The following is a 12,015-nucleotide window of genomic DNA, read 5'->3' as shown; positions in this document are numbered from 1 at the left end:
ATGTTCTATAGAAATAAAATTTTGACAAAATTTTGTATATAAATAAAATTTTGAAAAAATTTTCTATAGAAATAACATTTTTAAAAAAATGTTCTATTTTTGTTTTATTTTTCTGGGATTATAAAAATTTTTATCCAAGCTCCAGGAGCACGGTTGCCACAGTTGGTAGAATTCTACCAAAAATGGTAGATTTTTTTACTGTTTGGTAGATTGGTAAAATTCTTTATGTTTTGGTAGATTTTGCAAAATATTCTTCTCCAATTCAATTTTGACGAAATTTACTATAAAAATAAAATTTTGAAAAAGTTTTCTATAGATATAAAATTTTGACAAAATTTTCTATTGAAATAAAATTTTGAGAAAATTTCCTATAGAAGTAAAATTTTGTGAAAATTTTCTATAGAAATAAAATTTTCACAAAATTTTCTATAAAAATAAAATTTTGACAAAATCTTCTATAGGAAAGATAATTTTGACAAAATTTTCTATAGAATTAAAATTTCCTATAAAATTTTGAAAAAATGTTCTATAGAAATAAAATTTTGACAAAATTTTGTATATAAATAAAATTTTGAAAAATTTTTCTATAGAAATAACATTTTTGAAAAAATGTTCTATAGAAATAAATTTTCTATAGAAATAACATTTTTGAAAAAATGTTATATAGAAATAAATTTTCTATAGAAATAACATTTTGAAAACATTTTCTATGGAAATAAAATTTCCTATACAAACAATATTTTGACAAAATTTTCTATAGAAATAAAATTTTCACAAAATTTTCTATTGAAATAAAATTTTCACAAAATTTTCTATTGAAATAAAATTTTGACAAAACTGCCTATAGATATAAAAAAATGTTCTATAGAAATAAAATTTTGACAAAATTTTCTATAGATACAAACTTTTGACAAAATTTTCAATAGAAATAAAATTTTGACAAAATTTTCTATAGAAATAAAATTTACTATTGAAATAAAATTTTGAAAAAATTTTCTATTGGAATAAAATTTTTACAAAATTTTTTATAAGAATAAAATTTTTACAAAATTTTTATAAGAATAAAATTTCGACAAAATTTTCTAGGGAAATAAAATTTTGACAATATTTTCCATAGAAAAGAAAATTTTGATAAAATTTTCTATAAAAATAAAATTTCCTATAGATATAAAATTTTGACAAAATTTTCTATTGGAATAAAATTTTGACAAAATTTTCTATAGAAATAAAATTTTGTCAAAATTTTCTATAGAAATAAAATTTTGAAAAAAAAAATCTATAGAAATAAAATTAAACATAATAAAATTTTAACTAAATTTTCTTTATAGTCAGTATTAAAATAAAATAATAAAACCTAAGAACCCTTTTTTTCATAGTAACCGCAAAAATTTTATCATACACTGCAAACTAAGATTTTTTAAAAAAATTTCTAGAGAAATAAAATTTTGACAACATTTTCCATAGAAAAGAAAATTTTGATAAAATTTTCTATAAAAGTAAAATTTCCTATAGATATAAAATTTTGACAAAATTTTCTATTGGAATAAAATTTTGACAAAATTTTCTATAGAAATAAAATTTTGTCAAAATTTTCTATAGAAATAAAATTTTGAAAAAAAAAATTATAGAAATAAAATTTTGAAAAAAAATTCTATAGAAATAAAATTTAAACATAATAAAATTTTAACTAAATTTTCTTTATAGTCAGTATTAAAATAAAATAATAAAAACTAAGAACCCCTTTTTTCATAATAACCACAAAAAGTCTATGAAGTCGGTTTATATGGGTGCTATATAGAATTACGGACAGATATGGATCAATTTTTGCATGATTGTTAGAAGGCGTATGCTAACATTGCTTATCAAATTTCCGATCGGATAAGATTTGTTCCTCTAAATAGCTCCAGAATTAAATCTGGGGTTCGGTTTTTATGGGGGCTATATACAATTATGGACCGATATAAACCAATTTTTTCAAGGTTGTTAGAAATAATATCTTAACATCACGCACTAAATTTCAATGATATCGTATGGAATTTAGTCCTCCAAGAGGCTCCGGAAGACAAAAACAAATTTACTTCATTCAAAAAACAATAGGACAAAATTAAAAATATAAATTCTTTCTTAGCTTTTTCTACTTTTACCTCTATGCAGAAAAAGAAATGAAAATTAAATCCATCTCTAGAACAACATTTTTGGATATACTTTAACTTGAAAATGACTTGGGAAGACCTTTCAGTTTTTTTTTTTTTTGCTGGGAAGGTCCTTCCCTATATCCCCTCAGATGATTTCATGATCGTGATGAGATTTTATATGATCATGGTGGAAATGTTTCTAGCCAATTATAATTCTTCTCTGCCTGTATAAAATATCCTTTGCTGTCAGCTGATCACAGCTGATTTTTGAAAAATACATCGAAATGTCAAATACACACAAACAAGGGTTGTCCTATGTTAAAAAATTATAGTAAAAAAGGAACCCTATTTTTTGGCCTTAGTGGCAGACAGTTTCATTACCTTTTTATGTGTCATTATTTAGATATTTTAAAAATTTTTTATATTACGAATCCATGTATATTTAAAAAAAAAAATTATATAGAGAACAAAACGAAACAATTCACACTACAGAGTCACTATTAACATTTGACACAGCAGGCCGGGAATACACCATTATAACGTCTCTTATTAGTACATGTTACTGGGAATTGTTTGCATCTGTAAATTTATTTATTTTGTTATTAATATTCATAAGATGAAACTTCAAATATATTTTCAAAAATACTTACTCGTCCACTTCGAGTTTAAAAGTATCCGAACATGTGACCTTCTTGACACACTTGCCATCAGTACCAAAATCCACATATTCCTCACCACGTTTGGCCAAGGGTAAATATTTCAAAAATATCGTATCATCTTGTATGGTTTTGTAGGCACAAACGGGTTCAGTGGCTGCCGAAATTACTGTGTCAATGAAAAAATATATGTGGAAAACTATAATTATCAAAATTTCATAATGATAGAATAATTGATTTAAAGACCCTTCGGGAGTAAGTAAATATATCCACCACTAACAGTAAACTTTTGACAACATTTTTTATAGAAAAAAAAATTTGACAAAATTTTCTATAGAAATAAAATTTTGACAAAATTTTCTATAGAAATAAAATTTTGACAAAATTTTCTATAGAAATAAAATTTTGACAAAATTTTCTATAGAAATAAAATTATGACAAAATTTTCTGTACGAATAAATTTTTGACAAATTTTCTGTAGAAATAAAATTTTGAAAAAATTTTCTGTACATCCAAAAAAAGTGAACCCACCGGGGAAGAAAATGTAGGTTTATTTTAGAAAATTTTAACTAAAATAGTTTTCTAATTGCAACATGTTACAAATAAGTTCATAATTTTTGTCAAATTGAAGAAAATTTATTAAAAATAATTAATTTTTTTCTCTTGTTTAAGAAAATTTCATATGTTGAAAGAAAAAATTGGATTTAAAAATTGTTAAAATGTCTTTAGCGCTATACGAAGTTCATGACAGGTACAATTTTAGTAAAATTTACTCATTTGAGAGACTTATGAACACAATTTAAGCCAACTACTGCCATTTTAGGAAAATATGAACTATTTTATTTTCTAGTAAAATTGTGCACTATATTTGTATACAACTTTTTTTCTTATTTTTGTTCACGTCATTAAAGTTAGCAAAAACTTATTCAAATAAGGAACATTTACTCATATTGTGCAAAATTTAACTAAAATCAACTAATCTTCATGAACTAAAATAAAGTTCAGTTGGCATTAGAGCCCCTTTTTTCTTGGTGTAGGAATAAAATTTTGACAAAATTTTCTGTAGGAATAAAATTTTTATCGTTGTTTTTGATCTCAGCTTAAAGCCTAAACTACAAGTGTAGCTTAACCAACAGAGGAAAAGTATGCTTGTCAAATTTATTTGGTTGGATGTACACGTTGGGTTGAGTGAATTACCCGAATTTATTCTGATAATTGGTTGATAGTTTTGCTACAAGTAGAGGATGCTGATGAGGAATGTGGTAATTCCGAAACAGCTGTACATCCAACCATCTTGCAGTCTATAGGGCTTTGCCCAAATAAATTTGACAAGCATACTTTTCCTCTGTTGGTTAAGCTACACTTGTAGTTTAGTCAATGCATGGCTTTAAGCTGAGATCAAAAACAACGATAACGATTGAAGAGAAGCCAACAATAACAAACAAAAGGAATACAATTTTGACAAAATTTTCTGTAGGAATAAATTTTTGACAAAATTTTCTGTAGAAATAAAATTTTGACAAAATGTTCTGTAGGAATAAAATTTTGATAAAATTTTTTGTAGGAATAAATTTTTGACAAAATTTTCTATAGGAATAAAATTTTAACAAAATTTTCTATAGAAATAAAATTGTAACAAAATTTTCTATAGAAATAAAATTTTGCCAAATTGTCTATAGAAATAAAATTTTGCCAAATTGTCTATAGAAATACAATTTTAACAAAATTTTTTATAGAAATAAATTTTGTCAAAATTTTCCATAGAAATAACATTTTGACAAAATTTTCTATAGAAATAAAATTTTGACAAAATTTTTTATAGAAATAAAATTTTGACAAAATTTTCTATAGAAATAAAATTTTGACAAAATTTTCTATAGACATAAAATTTTGACAAAATTTTCTATAGAAATAAAATTTTGATAAAATTTTCTACATAAATAAAATTTTAACAAAATTTTCTATAGAAATAAAATTTTGACAAAATTTTCTATAGAAGTCAAATTTTGACATTTTTATAGAAATAAAATGTTGACAAAATTGTCTATAGAAATAAAATTTTGACGAAATTTTCTTTAGAAATAAAATTTCGACAAAATTGTCTATAGAAATAAAATTTTGGCAAAATTTTTTATAGGAATAAAATTTTGACAAAATTACCTACAGAAATAAAATTTAGGAATAAAAATTTCTATAGAAATAAAATTTTAACAAAATTTTGACACAATTTATTTCTATAGAAATGTTGTCCAAATTTTCTATAGAAATAAAATTTTGACAAAATTTTCTATAGAAATAAAATTTTGACAAAATTTTCCATAAAAAAAATTTTAACAAAATAAAATTTTGTCAATATTTTCTATAGAAAAAAAAATTGGACAAAATTTTCTATAGAAATATAATTTTGCCAAATTGTCTATACAAACAAAATTTTGGCAATTTGTCTAGAAATAAAATTTTAACAAAATTTTCTATAGAAATAAAATTTTGACAAAATGTTCTATATAAATAAAATTTTAACACAATTTCCTATAGAAATAAAATTTTGACAAAATTTTCTATAGAAAAAAATTTTGACAAAATTTTCTATAGAAATAAAATTTTGACAAAATTTTCTATAGAATTTAAATTTTGCCAAATTGTCTATAGAAATAAAATTTTAACAAAATTTTCTATAGAAATAAAATTTTGTCAAAATTTTCTGAGAAATAAAATATTGTGAAAATTTTCTGAGAAATAAAATTTTGATAAAATTTTCTATAGAAATAAAATTTTGCCAAAATTTTCTATAGAAATAAAATTTTGACAAAATTTTCTATTGAAATAAAATTTTGACAAAATTTTCTATTGAAATACAATTGTGACAAAATTTTCTATATAAATAAAATTTTAACAAAATTTCCTATAGAAATAAAATTTTGACAAAATTTTCTATAGAAAAAAATGTTGACAAAATTTTCTATAGAAATAAAATTTTGACAAAATTTTCTATAGAAATAAAATTTTGACAAAATTTTCTATAGAATTTAAATTTTGCCAAATTGTCTATAGAAATAAAATTTTAACAAAATTTTCTATAGAAATAAAATTTTGTCAAAATTTTCTGAGAAATAAAATATTGTGAAACTTTTCTGAGAAATAAAATTTTGATAAAATTTTCTATATAAATAAAATTTTGACAAAATTTTCTATAGAAATAAAAGTTTGACAAAATTTTCTATAGATATAAAATTTTGCCAAATTGTCTATAGAAATAACATTTTTGCCAAATTGTCTATAGAAATAAAATATTTAACAACATTTTCTATAGAAATAAAATTTTGACAAAATTTTCTATAGAAATAAAATTTTGACAAAATTTTCTATAGAATTTAAATTTTGCCAAATTGTCTATAGAAATAAAATTTTGACGAAATTTTCTTTAGAAATAAAATTTTGACAAAATTTTCTGAGAAATAAAATATTGTGAAAATTTTCTGAGAAATAAAATTTTGATAAAATTTTCTATAGAAATAAAATTTTGCCAACATTTTCTATAGAAATAAAATTTTGACAAAATTTTCTATTGAAATAAAATTTTGACAAAATTTTCTATAGAAATACAGTTTTGACAAAATTTTCTATATAAATAAAATTTTAACAAAATTTCCTATAGAAATAAAATTTTGACAAAATTTTCTAGAAAAAAAATGTTGACAAAATTTTCTATAGAAATAAAATTTTGACAAAATTTTCTATAGAATTTAAATTTTACCAAATTGTCTATAGAAATAAAATTTTAACAAAATTTTCTATAGAAATAAAATTTTGTCAAAATTTTCTGAGAAATAAAATATTGTGAAACTTTTCTGAGAAATAAAATTTTCTATATAAATAAAATTTTGACAAAATTTTCTATAGAAATAAAATTTTGACAAAATTTTCTATAGATATAAAATTTTGCCAAATTGTCTATAGAAATAACATTTTTGCCAAATTGTCTATAGAAATAAAATATTTAACAACATTTTCTATAGAAATAAAATTTTGAAAAAAATTTCTATAGAAATACAATTTTTGACAAAATTTTCTGTAGAAATAAATTTTTGACAAAATTTTCTGTAGAAATAATCTTCAGAAAAATTCTATAGAAATAAAGTTTTGGGAAAATTTTCTATAACTTAAAAAAATATTGTCGTGAGGTCAAAGATTTCATGTCTTTAATATACGAATGCAAATTTTGCTTAGCATAGAGGACGCATATTTCTAATATAAAGGTTTTTAAAAGAGAATTGTGTCTTAAAAGTATCTTTACTTCTACTCTACGCTTCTTTGGCTCGGAATCAATACCAAATTTTTTTAAAGTAAGACAAAATCATTGGAACCGGGCATGCTTTTTTTCAGTGTAGAAATAAAATTTTCAGAAAACTCAGAAAAAAATTTTCAAAATTTTCTATAGAAATAAAATTTTGTCAATACTTTCTATAGAAGTAAAATTTTGACAACATTTTCTATAGAAATAAATTTTGTCAAAATTTTCTATAGAAATGATATTTTGATAGGTCAAAAACCTTCGTTGTTAGCACGTAATCCTTTTATATTTATATAATTTGTTGTGATTGTAAATTTTGTAATAAATAAATAAAAAAAATTGACAAAATTTTCTATAGAAATGACAATTTTTGGTTGGATTTCATCCGATCCGGTTGAAATTTGATAGTTTATGTTAGTATTTGCCCTCCAACCAGCGTGAAAAAATTGGTGCATATATGTCTATAATTGTACGTGATGTTAGTAGCCACCGTGGTGCAATAGTTAGCATGCCCGCCTTGCATACACAAGGCCGTGGGTTCGATTCCTGCTTCGACCGAACACCAAAAAGGTGGATTATCCCACCTCAGTAATGCTGGTGACATTTCTGAGGGTTTCAAAGCTTCTCTAAGTGGTTTCACTGCAATGTGGAACGCCGTTCGGACTCGGCTATAAAAAGGAGGTCCCTTGTCATTGAGCATAATATGGAATCGGGCAGCACTCAGTGATAAGAGGGAAGTTCACCAATGTGGTATCACAATGGACTGAATAGTCTAAGTGAGCCTGATACATCGGGCTGCCACCTAACCTAACCTAATCTAACCTAACCTATTATTATATAAATGGTCCCCATATAAAGCTTTTCGCAGAGAACGGAACTCCATGGAGGAGGAAATTTCATACGATCTGGTTGAAATTTGGTACGAGATGTTAGTATATGACCTCTAACAATCATGAGAAAAATTGGTCCATATCGGTCCATACATTGAAAAAAATATTTACATGATATTAATGATTACGCAGGGAGCCACTGTAGTGCAATTTTAGGATGCGAAATTTACAAAATATTAAGGACAAATTTCTTTAAAATAATGAAATTTTATTTAAAATAAAGTTTATAATCTATGCTTCAAAAAATTTTTTTTCATTAAATTTAGGACACAAATTTTGTAAATTTGCGTAACTCCGTTAAAGTCGCATGTCTTTGGACTAAGGCTAATTTTCCTTAAAGTAAGGAAACAACATTTTTGATTTAAAGAAATTGTCCTTAAATTAACTGAAATATTGAAACTTTAGATTTAAGATAAAAACGCTTCAAATATAGGCTAAGACTTATTTTGAGGATTTAGTGCCTTTGGTTTAGAGCTTTTTTTTTTTGGAATTAAGAAAACATTTTTTACTTTGAAGTATCCGTTATAATTTGGATTTTTAAACTGGCATTTGTTTGTACGTGAGTACCTTGATTAATAAACCGCGAAAAGAGAATGCAATTTTGATAAAAGAAATCTGTATCCTAATTTTAATATTATTGGTCCTAGATTTAAAGCCAGATAGGTCGCTAAAAAAATTCTTTATTTTAAAGAAGCTGCATCATTGGCTCGGTATCAATACCGAAATCCTTAAGGGAAGGTCCAAAATCTTTGGATCCAAGTAAACTTTTTTTTTAGTGTAATTATGTTAACCCCCATATAAACCGATGCCCAAATTGGCGCCTCTTTGGGGAGCAAATTTTATACGGTCCGGTTAAAATTTTGTATGTGATGTTAGTAGATGTTCTCTCATAAACGGCAAAAATTGGTCCACGTCGGTTCATATATTTGTATATCCCGCAGTGTCCACTACTAGTCGACCCTGAATCTGTCTGTCCATGTTGTTTGTATATAGATCGTAAGTTTAGCAAACGCACAGTTAACTGGGGGATTTTTTGACATTTTCTAAAATTTGGAAACGTCCACTTATTATTACTCAACATTTTGGAAAAGTCCACGATTATTTTATAATTTTATAAACTCGACTTTTACACATTTGCAATACCCTTCATCCCATATTTTCCATATTTTAATATCACCATTGGAGGCATCAATGCCTTAACAGTTTTTTTAGACACTACAGGTTTAAGTTACCTGATATTTGTTGTACAAAAACCATTGCCAATAGAACTGATAAGAAAAATAAAATGTTCATTTTGATACTTTTTTGTACGAATGAAAATATTGAATATTATTTCAGTTATGTTTAAATGGCTACTAAAAATTTTTTTTAATTAAATGCGTTCTTTTATAGCCTCGCCATCTATTCGTTCAAATGAGATTATATTTTTTGTAAAGAGGGATTTCTTTTAATTGAATATGGTAGCTATATAGTATACATTTGTTAGTTTACTATTAATTATGAAAGACAAAAAATATAAATAAAAAACCACAACGCCAAACCAAAAGATGCTGATACTGTTTACACACAAAATCGAGAGAATAATTATTGCTGAACTTGAGCTTGATTAGATCATGATACGGTTATAGTATGCTACAATTGGCAAAAATATTTTGACTTTATTTTGACAAATGTAAAGCTATCAAACTACCCAGTATGAATTCCATGGCGAATAACTTTATTTCTGAGGGCAATAGATCAAAATGCTTTTGTAAGTCTGTATATAAAAAATTTTAAAAATTTTGTTAGCTGACTTCCTCGGTGGCCAATGATTTCTTATTTTTATACTAATTTTGGGTTTTCTATAATTTAAGTATTAATTATAAATAAAAAATTTAACTATAAGTGAAATAAATATGTCAGCTATCAGACAGGCGATTTAGAAATGATAGCGCCCTAAGGTTGTTTGCAATACATATCAGCCCCTCTGTAAGTATAATAGTAAAGTAGTAATAATCTTATTTTTTAAGAGGAATACAATGCAGCTAAGTTGATTTTTTTTCAGTGTATACATTTTTTCTCAATTATAAAATCTAAGATCATACACTAAACAGAGAATGTGAGAGAGTAGATTCTCAATAAAGCATTATCTTCCAAATATACTAATGATTACAAGAGGTCAGTATATTTTTTGCGGACATTTCTTTACAATGCAGATTTGTGCCTCTCTCATACAGATCTATAATGGAGATGAGTTAGTGACTCAAAGTTTGTGTACCTCATGAGAGAAAGTGAGGAACAAAATTTTCTCTTGATGTGATTCACACCACAAATGACATAAATTCTGATGGCAATTTTTTATTCCTATAGAAATATTTGTCAAAAATTTATTTCTATAGAAAATTTTGTTAAAATTTTATTTCTATAGAAAATTTTGTCAATATTTTATTTCTATAGAAAATTTTGTCAAAATTTTATTTCTATGGAAAATTTTGTCAAAAATTTAGTTCTATAGAAAATTTTGTCAATATTTTATTTCTATAGAAAATTTTGTCAAAATTTTATTTCTATAGAAAATTTTGTCAGAATTTTATTTCTATAGAAAATTTTGTCAAAATCTTATATTTATAGAAATTTTTGTCAAAATTTTATTTCTATAGAAAATTTTGTCGAAATTTTATTTCTATAGAAAATTTTGTCAAAATTTTATTTCTTTAGAAAATTTTATCAAAATTTTATTTCTATAGGAAATTTTGTCAAAATTTTATTTCTATAGAAAAATTTGTCAAAATTTTATTTCTATAGAAAAATTTGTCAAAATTTTATTTCTGTAGAAAATTTTGTCAAAATTTTATTCCTATGGAAAAGTTTGTCAAAATTTTATTTCTATAGAAAATTTTGTCGAAATTTTATTTCTATAGAAAATTTTGTCGAAATTTTATTTCTATAGAAAATTTTGTCAAAATTTTATTTTTATAGAAAATTTTGTCAAAATTTTATTTCTATAGAAAATTTTATTAAAATTTTATTTCTATCGAAAATTTTGTCAAAATTTTATTTTTGTAGAAAATTTTGTCAAAATTTTATTTTTATAGAAAATTTTGTCAAAATTTTATTTCTATAGAAAATTTTGTCAAAAATTTATTTCTATAGAAAATTTTGTCAAAATTTTATTTCTATAGAAAAGTTTGTCAAAAATTTATTTCTATAGAGAATTTTGTCAAAATTTTATTTCTTTAGAAAATTTTGTCAAAATTTTATTTCTTTAGAAAATTTTGTCAAAATTTTATTTCTATAGAAAATTTTGCCAAAATTTAGTTCTATGGAAAATTTTGTCAACATTTTATTTCTATATTTTGTCAAAATTTTATTTCTATAGAAAATTTTGTCAAAATGGTATTTTTATATTTTGTCAAAATTTTATTTCTATAAAAAGGTTTGTCAAAAATTTTATTTCTATAGAGAATTTTGTCAACATTTTATTTCTATAGAAAATTTTGTCAAAAATTTAGTTTTATAGAAAATTTTGTCAATATCTTATTTCTATAGAAAATTTTGTCAAAATTTTATTTCTATAGAAAATTTTGTCGAAATTTTATTTCTTTAGAAAATTGTGTCAGAATTTTATTTCTATAGAAAATTTTGTCAAAATTTTATATTTATAGAAAATTTTGCCAAAATTTTATTTCTATAGAAAATTTTGTCGAAATTTTATTTCTATAGAAAATTTTGTCAAAATTTTATTTCTATAGAAATATTTGTCAAAATTTTATTTCTATAGAAAAATTTGTCAAAATTTTATTTCTATAGAAAATTTTGTCAAAATTTTATTTCTATAGAAAATTTTGTCAAAATTTTATTCCTATGGAAAAGTTTGTCAAAATTTTATTTCTATAGAAAATTTTGCCGAAATTTTATTTCTATAGAAAATTTTGTCGAAATTTTAGTTCTATAGAAAATTTTGTCAAAATTTTATTTTTATAGAAAATTTTGTCAAAATTTTATTTCTGTAGAAAATTTTATCAAAATTTTATTTCTATAGAAAATTTTGTCAAAATTTTATT

General features: G+C 23.0%; 1 protein-coding gene across 1 annotated transcript; it reads right to left on the bottom strand.

Moving 5' to 3' along the window:
* Positions 1-2,526: 2,526 nt before the first annotated feature.
* LOC142228876 (uncharacterized) lies at positions 2,527-9,360 on the bottom strand. The gene is made up of 3 exons (XM_075299411.1): positions 9,205-9,360; positions 2,786-2,960; positions 2,527-2,714 (listed from the first exon to the last, which is right to left on the bottom strand). The coding sequence occupies exons 1-3, from the start codon at positions 9,263-9,265 to the stop codon at positions 2,636-2,638; spliced, it is 315 nt and encodes a 104-aa protein (XP_075155526.1). The 5' UTR covers positions 9,266-9,360; the 3' UTR covers positions 2,527-2,635.
* Between the last annotated feature and the right edge of the window lie 2,655 nt (positions 9,361-12,015).

The sequence above is a fragment of the Haematobia irritans genome, chromosome 3 (genome assembly GCF_050003625.1).
Source record: "Haematobia irritans isolate KBUSLIRL chromosome 3, ASM5000362v1, whole genome shotgun sequence".
NCBI lineage: Eukaryota > Metazoa > Arthropoda > Insecta > Diptera > Muscidae > Haematobia > Haematobia irritans.
The sequence above is the reverse complement of the archived record's forward strand: the minus strand, read 5'-3'. Positions and strand labels throughout refer to the sequence as shown.